Source organism: Caloenas nicobarica, chromosome 21 (genome assembly GCF_036013445.1).
Source record: "Caloenas nicobarica isolate bCalNic1 chromosome 21, bCalNic1.hap1, whole genome shotgun sequence".
Classification (NCBI taxonomy): domain Eukaryota; kingdom Metazoa; phylum Chordata; class Aves; order Columbiformes; family Columbidae; genus Caloenas; species Caloenas nicobarica.
The window spans coordinates 1767938-1785493 of NC_088265.1; the positions used below are offsets into that span (position 1 = coordinate 1767938).

The following is a 17556-nucleotide window of genomic DNA, read 5'->3' on the forward strand; positions in this document are numbered from 1 at the left end:
ACCGTCGGTTCTGCTCGCAAAGGTTTGGGTTGTTCCTTGGAATTATTGGAAGATGGTTCATTTAGTGCTTATTTATAGCACAATTCTCACTGCCTCTTTGGAACCTGGTGGGCAAACAGCAGCTCTGGATGCGGCTGTTACATGATGTGGATGTAAAACGGTTTGAAAACTCTTGCTTAGAGGTACAGAATGAAAACTGCGGTTGCTGGATGTGGCCGCCCCCAGCAGCTGCCAAAAGTGTGTGTTCTGGTCTGGAAACTCCTGAGCTCTGACCACCTGACAACTCCCTTCAGGCAGCCTTGAGGTTTTTCTCACAGCCTTTTCAACAAATTCCTGCAAACCTGCCCCAAATGGGGTTGTGATCCCTGCTGGAGCTGGGCCAGAGGAGGGGGGGGTTTGGTTGGGGGTGGCACTTGTCCCTCTGTCTCTTGGACGCAGGGAACCGGGATTAGGAACAGCGCGGAAAAATGGAGAAGCGGGAGAAACGAGAGACGCGCATGTCATGCGTATGTATTTATTTTGTTTTCCTACAGCGGAGTGAAGCTGCGCGTATGATCGGGTGGTGGGGGGACACGGGCTGGGGCTACAGCAGAGAGTTATTTACAAACGGCAAAGAGCAAACACAGCTCTAAGTAGCGGAATGGAAATGTTTCGAGTAACCATTTCCTCTTTCTCCAGCCCGTTCCTCTGCTGCGGGCGGGATTGTCGCCCCAAACCTGCTCCTGCTGCTCCTGCCTGAGCTGCCGCCAGCCCCACAACCCCATCGCTGGTCTGGGGAGGGATTCCTTAAGTCTCAGGGCACAAAAACCCCCTAATTTCTCCTGCCCAAGGGCTGAGGTTGGTTCCCAGGAGTGACCCGGCCCCCGCCTTCCCCAGAAACTCCCGATTTGTTTAATTCAGCTTCGATAAAAGGGAATAAAGCGGGTGGGGGCAGCTCCTGTCCCTGCCTCCTGCAGGCGCGATTCTGCGGCGGGTGGAACACAACGCTCCGCATTAATTTTTCCGGCTGTCGTGCTCTTTGGTGTCAAACCTCTCCAGATCCCATTTTGAACGCTGCAGAGAGCAAGGCTTCTTTCTTTTTTCTTTTAAAAAAAGAGGAAATAGCCACAAAAGGGAAGTTCAGCTTCAGCCCCTTCCTACCTTGGGCTTGCGAGTAGGTGGTTTGGTTGGGCAGGTTGTAGAAAAAGTGAGGTGTGGGTAACTTGTATTTTTTTTTTTTTTTTTTGTGGTTAATCCTTTGGCTCTGCTCAGCAGAACGGCGATGAGAACAGTGCAGACCTTTCCTCTTCTGGTGGGAAGAAAGAAAACAGAGGGGGGTTAACGGCTTCCGAACGGCGCAGGGAGGTCGTGAGGGCGGGTTTGCAAAAGTGACTTTTCACTGCACCACGCGGGGAAAAAAAATCATGGGTTTAAATGCGAAAAGCCCGAAGGTTGAGGCCGGTGCGATCTCTACCCCGAGTGTTCCCCAGCTCGTCAACCCTGGCAGGTTCTGCTGCAGCCTGGGGAGAAGGGAAACGTGGAAACGTCCCTCCCTGCTGCTTTCCCGTTCGTATTTTCTTCATTTTCCTTGATGCTGGAAGCACGTTCTGGGCCAAAGGCTTAAAAAGCCGCTTTGTTCCCGGCACAATGCTGAACTGGCAGCCGAGGCTGCGCCCCCATCCTGCCCCTGCCTGCTTTATTTTTATTTATTTTGATTTTTTTCCCTTGCTTCTCTATTAACGTGCAGGGACAAGGGAAGCGCTGCAGGTTCCCTGAAAAACCCAAACGCCAAAGCTGGTGGCCGGGAGCTGCTTGGAAAAGCGGGGAAGGAACTCCCAGCGCTGCCCAGGCCAGCGGGCAAACGCAGGCATAAGAATTCAGGTTATAAACCCTTCATTGAACGTTTATTAGGAGCGGAAAGGCCGGGTGAAGCGGGGGGTGGCGGGGGAGTCCCGTGTCCCCCCGGGGTGTTGCTGGGGTGGTTCCCGTGAGCCCAGGCTGGGGAACAACCTCCCAACTCAGTTACAAACTGGGACGGAACCAGCGACTGCGTCGTGGCAGCAGGAGGTTCAGAGATAAAATACTTTGGTCTCGCTCGGGTGCGTAATTTGGGCTCTAATCTGCTGTTTTCATCGCTCTCCGCATGCGAGGGTGTGAAGCAGCCTGAGAAAATGAGTTCAGAATAATAACGAGGCTGAGCCCCCCCCAGCTTTGGGAGGTTGGTGGGGAAGGGAACAGACCCACCCAGAGCTCTGCATGGGAACTGTGACCTTCCCGCAGGGCTGGGGGGTCCCCAACCCCCCCCGGAGACAGTGACAGGGCTGGGGGGTCCCCAAATTCCCCCCAGGAGACAGTGACAGGGTTGGGGGGTCCCCAAATCCCCCCAGGTCCTCACTAGTCCCAGCACATCCTCCCCTCCCCAATTTCCAAACAGCGTTTGATGGCAAAACCTGGGGGCCCCCCACGTCCCATGCAGAGCGGGATGGAGCAGGCGCCACCGCATCCTCCTCCCCAGCCCTTTTTTGGGGGGTTAAAGAGCTGGGTTTGGGGTACCTGCCAGCCAGATGCTCAGAAGAGGCCGCAGTCCTTGAGGTTCTCTTTGATGATGACGTCTGTGACGGCGTCAAAGACGAATTTGACGTTCTGCGTGTCTGTGGCACAGGTCATGTGGCTGTAAATCTCCTTCACGTCCTTTCGCATGTTGAGATCAAGGAACTGGGTCTTGATGTAATTTCCCGCATCTTCAAACGTGTTGGGACCTGCGGGGGGAGGAGACGACGCGGCTGCTGAGCTGCCCCCTGGGGAGGTGACCAGCAGAGCTGCGCGAGGACCAGGGACGGTGCTTGAGGCTTGTTTGTAAGAACTAAATCTGAAATCTCCCTCCGGAGGAAGAAGAGGAGGAGGAGAAGGGCAGGGTGGCAGCTGCGCTTAGTAAACTATTTTTTAAACAAGCCATTTTATCCCATTTCTACCCTTCCAAACACCGTCCCGAGGCCACATCTGGCCTCCCCTCTGCTCCCGCTTCGATCCCGGCACAACGCAAACCTGGTTGGGACCACGCGACTCCTCATCGGAGCTGACGTTTTTTTTGGGGGGGGTCTCCAGGAGGGGAAACGACCCCCGCTCACCGTCATACTCTGGGAAGCAAATGCTGAGATGGACTTTCTTGATCTTCTCCTCGAAAAGGTCCTTCTTGTTGAGGAAGAGGATGATGGATGTGGCGGCGAAGAACTTGTGGTTGCATATACTGTTGAAGAGGTGCAGGGATTCGTGCATGCGGTTCTGCAAGCAAACGGGCTCGTTAGCGTGATTACAACCCCCTTCTGGCCGTTACAGCCTCCCAAATCCCTCCGTTCCCAACACAAGAGCTTTTGCTGGGGAAATGGCTCTGCTGCCCGTCCCCGGGTCCCTCTTGCCCACCCGAAAAGCCCCTGTGCTCGGTGTGAGCGACCCGGGCAGCGCGATGCTCTGATCCCTCCCGGCAGCTCCCGGGATGTTCAGAAATGATGGATTACGGTGGGGAAATTATCTGGGGAAACCTCGCAGCCCTGGTGAGGCCATCGAGCTGCTGTCCCCATCACCCCGGCTGTGCTGGGGACGCCCTCGCTGCTCCGCGGCCCCACAGCGTTACCCGCAGCTTTGGGACGGAGCATCAAAAAGGAAAATCTCTGCTTTTAAAGCAATGTGCCGCTTCTAGTTCGCTGCAGGGGCATCCTCAGGAGGAAGAGGCTCCATCCAGCTGTTGCTAAGTCCGACCGGGGGCTTTTTGCTGCTGATGGAATGTGGATCACCTTTGCGTGGCAGCGGGTGAGTTCTTCAGGGGTGACAGGGATATTTTTGCCCCGTCCAGCTCCCCATTGTAGCAGCTTTTCTGTTCGGCTCCAGCAGAATCTGGTGTTTGGACCCCGGAGCATCCGTGGGACTGGGAGATGCCACCAAGGATGCTTTGCCCCGGTCCCCAAGGCTGGGAGGGAGGCAGCTGCTTCTGCTCTGCTCATCTTTACCCCTTATTTCTTCTGAGAAATGACCCTTTTTGGGGCTCTTGTGATCCTTTGTCCTGGAAGCCGCTTTTTGCGGTGCTGGAGCAGCAGCTGTGCCGGCGCATCCCTCCCGAGCGCCCGCAGGGCTCTGCTGATGCTCTCGTGCCATCCTTGCCCCTTATCGCTGCTTTTCTGCCCAACTCGGGGGACACGGCAAGGCCAGAGGTGCCTCTGGGTGAGGTTTCCCTTCACTGAGCCCAGTTTGCTTCTCCTCCTCTCCTGTGCCAGGTTCAGCTTCTTTGGCTTCACTCCGCTGGTTTTCCAGCAGCCGGGAGAATTTCCCAGGGGGACGGTGGCTCTCGGGGTTGGGAAGGACCCGGGGGGGTTTCTCCATGGGCAGCACAGGGCGGGGGGGAAATGCACAGACCCGCATTTTGTCTTTGTTGGGCTGCTTGTGCCCCAGCGTAAGCACCGAGATGTTTACTGGGTGGGAGTCACCCCCATCCCCACCTTGCACCCCTTTCCCGCTCACCCAGAGCATCGGCTGGTGCAGAGCGTGTCCCCCCCTCCCTCTGTGACCCCCTCAGAGCACCCGGCTCCTGTGGGACCCCCGACCCACCACTTCGTCGTCCTCCACCAGCACCATGTCGTAGGCGCTCAGCGCCCCGCAGAAGATGATGCAGGTCACCCCCTCGAAGCAGTGGATCCACTTCTTGCGCTCCGATCTCTGCCCTCCCACGTCGAACATCCTGGGGAGGGGACAAGGACGAGGCGGGGGGGGTGACACAGCTGGGCCTGCCACCCCCCCACGTGATGCTCCCAGCACCGTGGCAGGGATGCAGCGACAGGGATGCAGTGACTGAGTATCCCTGGTCCAGGAGGGGTTGGTAGTGGGACCCCAAACCCACCCCCACTGTTAGGGGCTGGGGGGGATCATGATGGGGGGGCACCCACCCACCTGAAATTCAGGTCTTTGACGGAGAACTTGGTCTCGATGATGCCCGTGGTCTTCACTCGGGACCGCAGCACGTCCTGCTCGTTGGGGAGGTAATCGGGGGCCGTGATCCTGTCCAGCTGGTTCAGGTAACTGGGGGGGGACAGGAGGGGATGTCACCTGCTGCCGAGGGGCTGTCCCCACCCCCTCAATGGCTTTTTGGGGACGACTGGGAGGCTGAGCTCTGCCGAACGCCGGGATTCCAAAGCAGCACTGTCCCTGGGGGAGCTGGGGGGTGCAGGGATATTGGGGGGGTACAATGTGGGGGTCGCAGGTGGGATGCAGGACGGTGGCCACAGGGTGTTCCAAGGACCAGGATTCCCAGGATCTTGCCTGGGTTGGGAAATGGTGATGAGCAGCCATGGGGGGGTCCCCCGGCACATCCCTGTGTCCCCCCCCGCCCAGTGACCCCACTCACTACGCGGCCGAGTCGTTGAGCTGGTACTCGGCAGCACGGTCGAAACAAGCCTGGACCCCCCCGTCCTTCCACAGCTTCTTGATGCAGTCGACCAGCTCGGGGGGCATCGTCCCCTCCTCGATGGAGTCGGCCAGGTTGAAGAGCTGCCGCCCGTTGTCCTGCGAGAGGGACCCGTTGTCACCTCTGTCCCCAAAACCCCCCCTGGGGCTGGGCAGGGAGCTGGGGGGGCAGCAGAGACCCCGGCCCCACGTCCCCTTGGTTTGGGGGGATGGGGGTGACCCCCTGACTGACCGCGCAGGACGACTCGGCGTAGTCGATGCCCAGGGTGGACATGGCGCGGATGATGGCCAGGATGGACTGCAGGATGTTGCCGTAGATGATGGCCTTGAACTCCATGCACTCCTCGGGCGTGTAGCCGTCCTGGTGGATGATCCTGGGGGGGGACAGTCCCTCAGCCCCAGGCTCCATCACCCCCCCCCAGCATCACCCCACCCTGGGAAACAGCACGGTGTCACCACCAGCATGACAAGGGGGGGTGACCAGGGTCCTGCCACCCGCTTGTCCAAGAGTTGGGTTCATCTCGGTGCCCCCTCCCCTCCCCAAATATAGGTGGCTTGGGCTGTACTCACTTCATCTGCTTCACGATGGTGCTCTTGCCCGACTCTCCGGCCCCTGGAAAAGGGTGGGATGTCACCCCAGTGCTGGCCAGGGCAGGACAGACCTGACACCACGGTGATGGGCACCACACTGGGTTGGGACTGGAGCCGCGCTCCCTCCTGCTCCGCTGTCCCCGTCATCCTCCCCCCGGTGCCACCGTCCCCACGCCATCTCCTGTCACCCCTTGCTTCAAGGGCTGACACACCTTGGGGACCCCCAAGGTCGTGGGGACCCCCTGGGTGCTGGTCCCCAGGGTCCCTCCCACCCGCCGGCGGTGGCTCCGGTACCGTAAGCGGCTTAGGGTGGCGCAGGAAGCTGCTTAGAATTAGGGTGCTAATCGCCTTGACCCCCACCCCCCCACCTGGATAAGCCCCCGCTGCCGGTCTCTGCCCCACAGGGTCCCAATGCGTCCCCGTGGGGTCACCCCACTGTCCCCCCAGGGACTGTCCCCTCCTGCCCTGTCCCCAGCAGCAGGTTTGGGGGTGCTGGTGGATCCCCAGGGTCTTGCTGACCCCCCCGGGATGTGCCTCAGCCTGGCCCAGGTGGGACCCAGTGCCCTGGTCCCCACACTGTCCCCTTGGTACCTGCCACCCATCTGGTTGTCACCAAGAGCCGCTGTCACCCCCGGCTCTTCCCAAACACAACCTCCGGGGACATCCAGCTGGTGGGACAACCTCAACTCGCTAATGGCAACTCATCAGGCTAACGAGGGCCAAGGAGCTGCAGGCTTGGGATGAAGAAAGGCAGAGCACGAGGAGCTGATGGGGTTGGGGACTGCTTGTCCCTGTCCCTGATCCCTGGTCGCTTTTGCCCCCTGCCCATCCCCAGCAGCCACGGCAGGGACAAGGTGACACCTCCCGCGTCCCCCCCGGGGACCACCCTTACCGAGCAACAGCAACTTGACCGTCTTGGCCTCTTTATCCGCGTCCTCCTGGAGCTTCTTCTCCAGCTCCTTGGACCTCTTGGCCATCTCCTTGTCCTCGGCGCTGGCCCCGCTCCCCATGGCCGCCTCCTCCTCTTCCTCCTCCTCGAGCGCCTCGAGCAGCTCTAGGTCCCCGGGCTCTTCCAGCTCTCCCGTGGGGGCCGGCGCGCGCACCCCGGGGGCGGGCGGTGGGTGGTGTGGGGAGAAAGAGGAGCCCCGAAAGGCCGGGCGGGGGCCGGGGTGCCCCGCAGCAGCAGGCAGAGCGCGGTGGGTGCTCGCGGGCCGGCTGCCCCCCGCTCTGTCCCTTAATTCCCCATGGATAACCTGATTTTTTTGGACCCTGGGATTTGGGGACTTTTTATCTCGCCATGTGACCCAGGAAATCCAATTAGCCCAAGATGGCAAAGATTAGGGCTCAGGACACACACACACACAAAAAAAAAGATGGAGCATCTCGGGGAGGTGGGCATGGGGCTTTATGTAAGGGGGGGAAGGTGTGACACCCCCCGCCCACAGGGGACGGGGACACCCCGTGTCCCCCGGGGTGGCTCGGGGGGTACACGGGTTTGGGGTCCATGGGCTGTGTCCCCCCAAGTGCTGGGTTGGCATCGGGGATGGGCTCAGCCCCCTGCTCGTGTTTGTCCCCCCCCGGGAGCGCGGGGACCCCGGGTGCTGCGGGGGGGGCGACAAGGGGGTGGTGGCACTGGGGGATTCCTCCTGTGGGGGAAAGGGAGCTAATTACCCCGGGTGGGTGACGAGCCCCCCTAATCCTGCCCTGCTGGGTGCCGCCCCTCGCCCTCCCGCCGCATAAGCTCTTTAACGGGATCGGGTGCTCAGCCTTCCTCCCTCTCTCCTCCTCCTCCTGCCCCCCCGGGGCTCAGCACCCCCTCCCCACCCCAGGTCACCAGGACCACAGGGTTCCCCCGCACCCCGGGTGTCCCCGCCCTGTCCTGCCAGGGCTCATTTTGGGTGCAGTGGTGGCACCGTGGGGTGGGACACGCCGGCAGCCCCAGGTTGGGGTGTTGGGTCCCCCCAAAGGTGCCGTGGGTCCCTGGGATTTGGTTTTAAGGTCCCCTAAACCCTGCACGCCACAGGGTCACTGGGGTCTTTATGTCCCCTTACTGGTTTCCCTGTGTCCCACCTGGCGTGTGTCCCCCCCAGACTCCCCCCTGCCATCCCCGCCAGGCTTGGTGGCTTGGGGACAGTCTGTCCCTGCTGTCCCCGCGGACACAAAGCCCCTTCTGAGCCTCTAATGAACTTGGTGCTAATGAAGGGGGTCCAATTAAAATACCAACCCCCTCACTCGGTGTCACGGGGAGGGGACAGGACGGTGCTGGGAGGGGACGTGGCTTCTGCCCGTAGCCCAGAGCTCAGGCTGCAGGTCCCCACTGTCCCCCCCTCCCCAATGGCTGTTGTGTCCCCCCCAGCCTGGCACAGAGGTGGATCTGACGGGCGGTGTCACCTCGCTGTCCCCTTTCCCACTCTGTGGGACAGCGGGATGGGGACACGGGGCCCTGGCGGGTGCTGTTCCCTGCGCTACGACAGCGGCTAAAAATCCCCCCCCAGCTCCGGTGCCGGATCAGGGGACTCGGCCGGACACTTGGTGGGGGGACACAGCCCGGCCCCCACCCAAACCGTCCCTGTCACCGTGAGCCGCTGGCACAGGTAGGGACACGTGGGGGTCAGGGGGGGACACACCAGGACACCTTCCACAGTGAGGACCAGCTGGGTCTTGCTTCTGGGGTGGGGGGTGTCCCTGTATGACGGTGACCCAGCCTTGCTGGGGGTTTTGGGGGGCTGGGGGGGTCAAGCCTTGTGCTGTCCCTCTGCGGGGACACCCCATGTGGGTGCTGAGGGCACTCGGTCCCCCTTGCAGGGTCTGGGGGGGCGGCTGGAGGGGGGGGTGAGCCCCCTTTTTTGGGGTGCAGTATCCCCTCTGCAGGGGGGATGCTCATCTCGGCGATTCCCCATTTTGGGGGGTACTCAGTCTTTTTGGGGAGTTACGGAGCTGCTGCTGGGGGGCTGCTGTCCCCCACCTCTGATGGGGATGATGCTCGTCTCGGGGGGCAGGGAGCGGTACCCTGCCTGGGGGGGGCAATGCCTGTCCTCGGGAGGGGGCACACTGCCCATCTTTTTGGGGGTGGCACCCTGTATTTGGGGGGGCACTACGTGTCTCGAGGGGGGGGCAAGCTGCTCATCTTTGGGGGGGTGGTACCCTCTTCTTGGAGGTGCCGCTGCCATTTGGGGGGGGGTCCAATACCACCTCTCGGGGGGACGACACCCCCTCTTGGGGGGTCACAGCCCCTCTTGGGGGATGACACCCTGTCTTGGGGGATGACACCCCCTCTCGGGGGGTCGCAGCCCCTCTCGGGGGGGCACCCGGCTGCCCCCGGCTCTCCCAGCAGCCGCGTTGGGGCGAACCCCCCGCCCAGCGCCGCCGCGGGGCCGGTTGCTCCGCCAACCTTCCTCCTCCTCCTCCTCGGCCACATCCTCCTCCCGCCCCATCCTCTTCCTCGGCCCGGCGGCTTCCGGCCGGGCCCCGCCGGGGACTTTGCTCCAGCGATCGTCAACCCGGGGAGGGAGCGGCCGCCATCGCCCGGCCCCGCCGCCCCGCTGCCGTAAGAGTCCCCCCCGGGGACCCCCCCGCTGCCATCACCCCCCGCTGCCATCACCCCCTGTTGCCATCGCCCCCCGCTGCCATCACCGCCCGCTGCCATCACCGCCCCGCCACCGTCACCACCATCGCCGCCCCCTCCATCGCCGCCCCCGCTGTCCCCGGAGCCGCCATGGCCTCGGCGCCCCCCCCGGACAAGTGTCCCTTCAAGAAGCGGGGCAGCCTGCAGGCCCCCAGCCCCGCAGGTGAGCCCCCTCCCCAAAAAAAAACCCAAACCAGCACCCCACGGCTGGGGATGAGCCCCCCCTACCCCGCAGGGTCATGCCAAACCCGGGGGGTGATGCAGTGGGGGGGGTTGGTGTGCGTATCTATTTTTTTTTTTTGGGGGGGGGGATGTTTGGGGGTGCTTTGGGGTGCTGCGCCCATCCCCGTGGTGTCTGGGCTGCTCTGGGAGCTGATGGGTGCTGGGGTGTCCGCTGTGCCCCCCGGCAGCGCGGGGGCTCTGCGGCAGAGCCGTGGCGCAGCGGGGGCAGCGCGGGGGCTGGGGGTGCGGGGGGCTGGGGGTGCTGCTGTTGGGGGGTGGCACCTCCGCTGGCACCGTGGTTCCGTGGCAGCGGGTGCTCGGGGGGGTCTGGTGGCACCGAGCGATGGTGACACGGGGTGGGCGAGGTGGCACCTGGCTGGCGCTGCTGCTGGCGCAGGGCTGGGGGTGCTGTTGGCAATGGGGGGGGCACAGGACACCCTGGGTGTCACCGTGCACCGGCCATGCCCTGGGTGACACTGGTGCCATCCCTGATTAACCCCTCCCTGCCCGGGCGGGGGGTCCGGCCCCCCCAGCTGAGGCTGTCGCGGTGTTGCAGAGCTGCGGGGGGGGCTGGGGTGCCGGCCCCTGCAGTCGGCGCGTTCCCTGCCCGGGCCCCCCCACTGCCTGAAGCATTTCCCCGTGGACCTGCGCACATCCATGGACGGCAAGTACAAGGAGATCGCCGAGGTGGGTCCCGTGCGCCGAGTCTTGGGGGGAGTGTGTGCAGGGGGGTCTCACCTCCGTCCTTCCCCCTCCCAGCCTCTCACACCCACCACCCCAAACCCTCCTTCCCCCCCGCTCTCCCAGCTCAGCTGGGGACATGGCGCAGGACACCCTGGGTGTCACTGTGCGCCATGCGCTGGGTGACACCGGTGCCATCCCTGCTCTTGCTGGTGGCCCCAGTTTAACCAGCGGAGCTTGATTTCTATCCCCCCTCACCCAGGTCGATGGTGGGGTTGGGCAGTGAGGGTGGTGGGTGCCGGAGGAGACCCAGAGGTACCTCCATGGTGGGGAAACTGAGGCAGGGGAGAGGTCAGCAGCCCGGCAGCTGTTCCCCGTCCCAGCCGCGCGGGCTGAGACCGGCCACAGCTCGTGACAGGGCTGGTCCGGGCAGGAGCTGTTCTGCCGCTCGCTGGCCGAGAGCGAGATGCGGACAGCGCCGTACGAGTTCCCCGAGGAGAGCCCCATCGAGCAGCTGGAGGAGCGGCGCCAGCGCCTCGAGCGCCAGATCAGCCAGGACGTCAAGTAAGCCCGGGGCAGGGGTCGTGTGTGTCCCCCCACAACCGTGGAACAGGGTCCCCGCATGAGGACAGGCCACCCCTGCCCGCCCCGGGTGCCCCGGGGGGGCTGTCGGTCCTTTGTGCCAGCTCTGTGTCCGCTGGGTGTTGCGTTTGGTGTTTGTCGCCCTTTTTAATTTAATTTTTTTTCTGGTTTCTGTGTGGTTTTTGTTGTTTCTGGCATTAACGGGGTGTTTTCTCTCCCCGGTCCCTTTCTCCCCCCAATCCTGGCTGTCCCCCCCCTCACCCCGCCGCCGCCTGCTTGTCCCCAGACTCGAGCCCGACATTTTGCTCAGAGCCAAACAGGACTTCTTGAAAATTGACAGTGCCACGGACTTACAGTGAGTGTCCGGCTCGATGCCACCAGCCGGGGACACGGGGGGGGTATCAGGGACCCCCCCAGCCCCGCTATGACCCGGCCTCCCCCCACAGTTCCCCCAAAAACAGCCCAAAGGTCCCAACCCAGCTGCTCTTGCTGGCACTGAAGGGGTTAATGCACTCAGGGTGGGTTTTGGGGGGATTGGGGTGAGCCGGAGGGTCCCAGCCCCGCTGTTGGCTGGGGGTTCCATCCTGGCCCTGTCACCCCCTGTCCGGGGGGGTCCGATGCTGCGTGTCCTCCCTCCTGTCTCCGCTTGGGAGTTGTCTCTGTCACGAGTTATTTTGTTCTCTGTCCTCCCCCCGCCGACTTTTCGTTGTGCCCGTGTGGGGCTGGGGGATGTGTCTGGCGGGGGGACACGATGCCACCGCCATTGGGGACATGGGTGGCACCCAGCTGCCCAAACCTGGTGGTGGCATCTCTGGGGACACTGTCACCCTCCTGCCACCCCGGGGCTGGGTGCTGCTGCTGCTCCCAGGGGGACATGGGGATGGGGACAGACAGTGTCACCGTCTCACCAGCCACCGTCTGTACCCACAGGCTCTTCAAGGAGCAGAACGAGGACCTGGTGGACCATGTCCCCAAGGAGCGGGAGGCGCTGCTGGAGCGGGAGTTCCAGCGAGTCACCATCTCTGGGGAGGAGAAATGTGGGGTGAGCCCCCCCAAAGAACCCCCCAGGACCCCGTGAGGGTCTTCAGGGTGTCACCCCGCGCCTTGGCCTTGGTTTATTTTGGTGTCCCCCTCCCCAGGTGCCTTTCACGGACCTTCTGGACGCGGCCAAGAGCGTGGTGAAGGCCTTGTTCCTGCGGGAGAAGTACATGGGCCTGTCCCTGCAGAGCTTCTGCAAAACCACTGCCCGGTTCCTGCAGGAGCTTTCGGAGAAGCCCCTGGAGACCCGCGGCTACGAGGAGGTGCCCGAGACCCCCGTGGCTGCCGGTGAGCGGGACCTCACCCTGGGATGGGGGCTGGAGGGGCTTTGGGCCAAAAAGGCCACCGGCATCCTGGTGGTACCAGCGCCAGTGTGGCCAGCAGGCCCAGGGCGGTGACCGTCCCTGTGCGGGGCACTGGGGAGGCCAAACCGCGAATCCTGGGGCCTGTTTTGGGCCCCTCACGACAAGAACGGCCTTGAGGTGCTGGAGCGAGTTGAGAGAAGGGAACGGAGCTGGTGAGGGGCTGGAGCACAAGGGTGATGGGAGCGGCTGAGGGAGCTGGGGGGTTCAGCTGGAGAACAGGAGCTGAGGGGAGACCTTCTGATCTCTGACCTGCCTGAAAGGAGCTTGGAGCCAGGGGGGTCGGGCTCTGCTCCCCAGGAACAAGCGCCAGGACCAGAGGAAACGGCCTCGAGTTGCGCCAGGGGAGGTTGAGGTTGGATCTTGGGAACAATTTCTTCCCCAAAGGGCTGTGCGGCATTGGAACAGGCTGCCCAGGGCAGTGGTGGAGTCACCATCCCTGGAGGGGCTGGACAGACGGAGACGAGGTTCTCAGGGACTGGGGGCAGTGCTGGGCTGGGGGAACGGGCGGACTCTGTGATCTTGAGGGTCTTTTCCAACCAAAATGACTCTGACTCTACGTGTCTCCTTGGCTGTCTCCCCGCTGCAGATGCTCCTGTGCACCCCCCCTTTGCGGAGCAGCACCCCTACGAGACGTGGGACCCCCAGACCATGCCGGCTGATCTGGGCTTTGGGCTGAAGATGGTGGACGGCGTGGTGCACGTCTACACCAAGCAGGACCTCACTGACAAGTGAGTCTCGAGGCGCGGGGGCAGCTGCTCACGGGGGTGATGAGTTTGCTGGGTGGCAGGGGGGTCAAGGGGAGTCTGCTGGACCCTGTCCCCGTGTGTGACCCATCTCTGTCCCCTCCACCAGGAGCACAGAGCTGGACCTGCCGTACCCCGACCTGCAGGAGTTCATCGCCGACATGAATTTCCTCATGGCTTTGATCATCAACGGGCCCATGTAAGGCGGAGAGTCGCACCGTGGGGGTGTCCTGGGGGTACAGGACCTTGGGGACAGCCCAGAGGACATGGTGGTGGCTATGACACATGGTACGGGTACAGCTCCCACGTCCGTGTGTCCGTCCTTGCACAGGGAGGAGGGTCCAAGAGTCCAGAGCTGTGTCCCCTCATCCTCGTGGGCATGAGCCTTATGGGGCTGGATGTTCTCCCTCCTGTCCCCAAAACTGACCCCCCCTCCCCGCTTTGGGCAGCAAATCCTTCTGCTACCGCCGGCTGCAGTACCTGAGCTCCAAGTTCCAGATGCATGTGCTGCTCAACGAGATGAAGGAGCTGGCGGCTCAGAAGAAGGTTCCCCACCGCGACTTCTACAACATCCGTAAGGTACCCCTGGCTTGTGGTGGGAGGTCCCGGCTTGACTGGGGGGCACTTGGAGGTTCTGAGGGCTGAGCGTCGCCTCCGGCCGTGCAGGTGGACACCCACATCCATGCCTCGTCCTGCATGAACCAGAAGCATCTCCTGCGCTTCATCAAGCGGGCGATGAAGAAGCACCTGGATGAAATTGTGCACGTGGAGAAGGGCAAGGAGCAGACGCTCAAGGAGGTCTTTGAGACCATGAACCTCACCGCCTATGACCTGAGTGTGGACACGCTGGATGTCCACGCGGTACGGGGGGCAGCCCCAAGTCCTGGAGATGAGCAGGACCTGCAGCTCGTCTCTGGCTGGGGTGGGGGGTCTTCTCCAGGGGTTGTCCCAGGGTGGGATGGGGGGTGCTGGGTGCTCTGGATAGGGATGTTGTGGTGGCTCTGGGGTGACAAAGGGTCTTGGCTCACATCTGTGTCCCCCCTGCCAGGACCGCAACACCTTCCACCGCTTTGACAAGTTCAATGCCAAGTACAACCCCATCGGTGAGTCCATCCTGCGGGAGATCTTCATCAAGACGGACAACCGCGTCTCGGGGAAGTACTTTGCCCACATCATCAAGGTGACCCTCCACATCTCCCTCCCTCTGATGCCCATGGTGGCAATGCCACCCACGTCCCCTTCTCCGCTGGCCGAGGGTGACACTTGCCCCTCGTCGGCAGGAGGTGATGTCTGACCTGGAGGAGAGCAAGTACCAGAACGCCGAGCTGCGGCTCTCCATCTATGGCCGCTCCCGGGACGAGTGGGACAAGCTGGCCCGTTGGGCCGTCAACCACCGTGTCCACTCCAACAACGTCCGCTGGCTCGTGCAGGTTCCCCGGCTCTTGTGAGTGATGGGGGGCGATCCCCTCAACCGCGGCCGTGTCCTGAGTGGGGACACCAAGGACACCCCACTGCTGGCTGGGGTGGGGTGGGAGCTCTGAGCAGGGTCTGTCCCCCTGCAGCGATGTCTACCGGACGAAGAAGCAGTTGGCCAACTTCCAGGAGATGCTGGAGAACATCTTCCTGCCCCTCTTCGAGGCCACCGTCCACCCTGCCCAGCACCCGGAGCTGCACCTCTTCCTGGAGCACGTGAGCACCATGGGCTGGCGCGAGCGACACCGGTGACACCCACAGCCCCCAGCCTGGCCCCAGATCTCCTGCCAGGGCATGACCGTCCCACGCTGGGGTTGTCTGTGCCGCAGGTAGACGGCTTTGACAGTGTAGATGATGAGTCCAAACCAGAACATCACATCTTCAACCTGGACAGCCCCTTGCCGGGCAACTGGGTGGAGGAGGACAACCCGCCCTACTCCTACTACCTGTACTACATGTACGCCAACATGACGGTGCTCAACCACCTCCGGCGGTAAGGACACCCCCGGGGACCTCCACTTGGCCTTGGGGGGGGCCGGATGGTGATGGTCACCCCCCGTTGCAGGAAGAGAGGTTTCCACACCTTCGTCCTGCGCCCACACTGCGGTGAGGCCGGTCCCATCCACCACCTCGTCTCGGGCTTCATGGTCTCGGAGAACATCTCCCATGGCTTGCTGCTCCGCAAGGTGAGCGTGGCCGGGGGAAGCCCAGGGGTGTGTGTGTGTGTTTGGGACCCCCTCCTCACCCTGCTGTCTCCCCCCAGGCTCCCGTCCTGCAGTATCTCTACTACTTGGCGCAGATCGGCATCGCCATGTCCCCCCTGAGCAACAACAGCCTCTTCCTTAGCTACCACCGCAACCCCTTGCCCGAGTACCTCTCGCGGGGGCTCATGGTCTCCCTCTCCACCGACGACCCCCTCCAGTTCCACTTCACCAAGGTGAGCGGGTGTTTGCGGGTCACAGGCTGCTGTCCCCCCCCCCGAAAAATGACTATGGGGTGGTCACCAGCCAAGCCACAGTGGTGGGACAGGGTTGGCAGTGACCAGGGGGGCTCTGGAGGATGTGGGTGGTCCAGAGAGGGTGGGAGAAGCTGGGGGCCCCCATGGGGGGGTGCTGAGGCTGTGTGTCCCACCCCAGGAGCCGCTGATGGAGGAGTACAGCATCGCCACCCAGGTCTGGAAGCTCAGCTCCTGCGACATGTGCGAGCTGGCCCGCAACAGTGTCCTCATGAGCGGCTTCTCCCACAAGGTAACGGGGCCCCAATTCCCACCGGGACCCCCTGCACCCCGCAGTTGGGTACTGACAGCACCCAAGGGTGCAGGGCAGCTGTGGGACCTTCTCCTTGGTCTTGGCTTGTGTCAGCGCTGGTGTGGCCAGCAGGTCAGTGACCGTCCCTGTGCTGGGCACTGGGGAGGCCAAACCTCGAATCCTGGGCTCAGTTTTGGGCCCCTCGCGACAAGAAAGGCCTCGGGGGGCTGGAGAGAGTTCAGAGAAGGGAACGGAGCTGGGGAAGGAGGAGAAGGAGGTTTAGGTTGGATATTGGGGAAAATTTCTCCCCAGAAAGGGCTGTCGGGCATTGGAACAGGCTGCCCAGGGCAGTGGTGGAGTCACCATCCCTGGAGGGGTTGGACAGACAGAGATGAGGTTCTCAGGGACACGGGGCAGTGTCAGGGCTGGGGGAACGGGTGGACTTGATGAGCTTGAGGGTTTTTTCCAAACAAAATGATTCTCTGGTTCTCCCCAGGTGAAGAGCTACTGGCTGGGCCCCCACTACCTGAAGGAGGGTCCCGAGGGCAATGACATCCGTCGCACCAACGTCCCCGACATCCGCGTCAGCTACCGCTTTGAGACGCTGTGCCAGGAGCTGACGCTCATCACGCAGGCGGTGCAGAGCGCCGAGCTGGAGACCATCCAGGAGGAGGACGCGCTCACCATCACCGCCACCCTGGCCGCCCACTGACACCCCCCGGGGCTCGTGTCCCCAGCGCCCGCGGGGACACCCGCTGCCACCACCCCGCATCCCTCCAGGGCTTCGCTGCCGTCCTCCTCCTGCTACCTCCTGCCCTGGGAAGGGGACAGTCCCCGCTGCTGTCCCCAGTGCCACCGTGGGGGTTGGGGTTTGCTGGGTTTTCTCCGTTTCTTGGTGGTTTCTTTGTTTTGTTGGTTTGTTTTGTGTTTTTTAAACTGGTGTCTCCTCACTTGGTTTGGTCCCTTCTGGGCTTGGTGGCGCTGGGATGAGGTTAGAGGAGGTGATGTGGGTACAACGGGGGGGTCCTGGCTTCACCCCGCAGGCTCAGGATGTGGTGACAGGTTGGGGGACATCGGTACCGGGCGTGGGGATGTTGTGGGGGGACATTGTGGGGGGACTTGGGTCCTGATGCTTTTTAATCGCCGGCCTCTCTCTCTGTCTGCGTTCTCCCCCCGTGGTGACATGGGGACAAGCCAGGTGGCACCGTCCTCATTTCCACGGGGGGAAGGCAAAGGGGCCAGAGTGACGTGTGTCCCCGTCCCCCACACGAGCTGTTTGTGGCCCGGATCGGGCCCCTTCCTGGTGGGACATCGCCCTGTCCCTGTGTCCCCCCCACCCCGCTCCTGCCCCCGCCGAGTCCGGAGCCGGTGGCTGATGCTTCCGGGAAAACGTGATGGCGACTACAAAAAAGAAAAAAAAAAAAAACAAACCAAACTTAAAAAAGAAGCATGAAAAATAAAGTATTTAAGTAAAATACTTAAATTTAAGTGTGGTAGGGGGGGAGGTGTCGCAGCCCCAGAGGGAAACTGAGGCAGCAAGAGGGTGGTTCCCACCCATG

At 62.6% G+C, this 17556-nt stretch overlaps 2 protein-coding genes across 3 annotated transcripts; one reads left to right on the forward strand and one right to left on the reverse strand.

Annotated features, from left to right (window-relative positions):
- Positions 1–2547: 2547 nt before the first annotated feature.
- Positions 2548–7091, reverse strand: GNAT2 (G protein subunit alpha transducin 2). The gene is made up of 8 exons (XM_065649263.1): positions 6914–7091; positions 6001–6043; positions 5663–5804; positions 5372–5529; positions 4918–5046; positions 4579–4708; positions 3108–3261; positions 2548–2738 (listed from the first exon to the last, which is right to left on the reverse strand). The coding sequence occupies exons 1-8, from the start codon at positions 7029–7031 to the stop codon at positions 2548–2550; spliced, it is 1065 nt and encodes a 354-aa protein (XP_065505335.1). The 5' UTR covers positions 7032–7091.
- A 2388-nt stretch (positions 7092–9479) lies between these two features.
- AMPD2 (adenosine monophosphate deaminase 2) lies at positions 9480–17395 on the forward strand. 2 transcript variants are annotated; one of them, XM_065649211.1, is made up of 18 exons: positions 9480–9809; positions 10425–10555; positions 10983–11113; positions 11418–11486; positions 12062–12173; positions 12271–12457; positions 13121–13262; positions 13387–13476; positions 13727–13856; positions 13944–14138; positions 14326–14457; positions 14558–14721; positions 14840–14966; positions 15080–15243; positions 15316–15436; positions 15514–15687; positions 15887–15997; positions 16494–17395. In XM_065649211.1, exons 1-18 carry the CDS (start codon positions 9737–9739, stop codon positions 16707–16709), a joined length of 2469 nt encoding a protein of 822 aa, XP_065505283.1. In that variant the 5' UTR covers positions 9480–9736; the 3' UTR covers positions 16710–17395. The 2 variants fall into 2 exon arrangements, with proteins under 2 accessions (XP_065505283.1, XP_065505284.1); XM_065649212.1 differs by having other exon boundaries at positions 13944–14075.
- Positions 17396–17556: the final 161 nt, after the last annotated feature.

What these genes read in the sequence shown, in the direction of transcription:
- GNAT2 (XM_065649263.1), bottom strand. Translation starts at nt 7,031, where the DNA reads ATGGGGAGCGGGGCCAGCGCCGAGGACAAGGAGATGGCCAAGAGGTCC. An exon ending in GGTCAAGTTGCTGTTGCTCG is followed by an intron (nt 6,044 to 6,913) that starts GTAAGGGTGGTC and finishes ACCCTTTTCCAG; the next exon opens with GGGCCGGAGAGTCGGGCAAG. An exon ending in TTGCTTCCCAGAGTATGACG is followed by an intron (nt 2,739 to 3,107) that starts GTGAGCGGGGGT and finishes CTCCCCCCGCAG; the next exon opens with GTCCCAACACGTTTGAAGAT.
- AMPD2 (XM_065649211.1), top strand. Translation starts at nt 9,737, where the DNA reads ATGGCCTCGGCGCCCCCCCCGGACAAGTGTCCCTTCAAGAAGCGGGGC. An exon ending in ACACGCTGGATGTCCACGCG is followed by an intron (nt 14,139 to 14,325) that starts GTACGGGGGGCA and finishes CCCCCCTGCCAG; the next exon opens with GACCGCAACACCTTCCACCG. An exon ending in TCCAGTTCCACTTCACCAAG is followed by an intron (nt 15,688 to 15,886) that starts GTGAGCGGGTGT and finishes GTCCCACCCCAG; the next exon opens with GAGCCGCTGATGGAGGAGTA.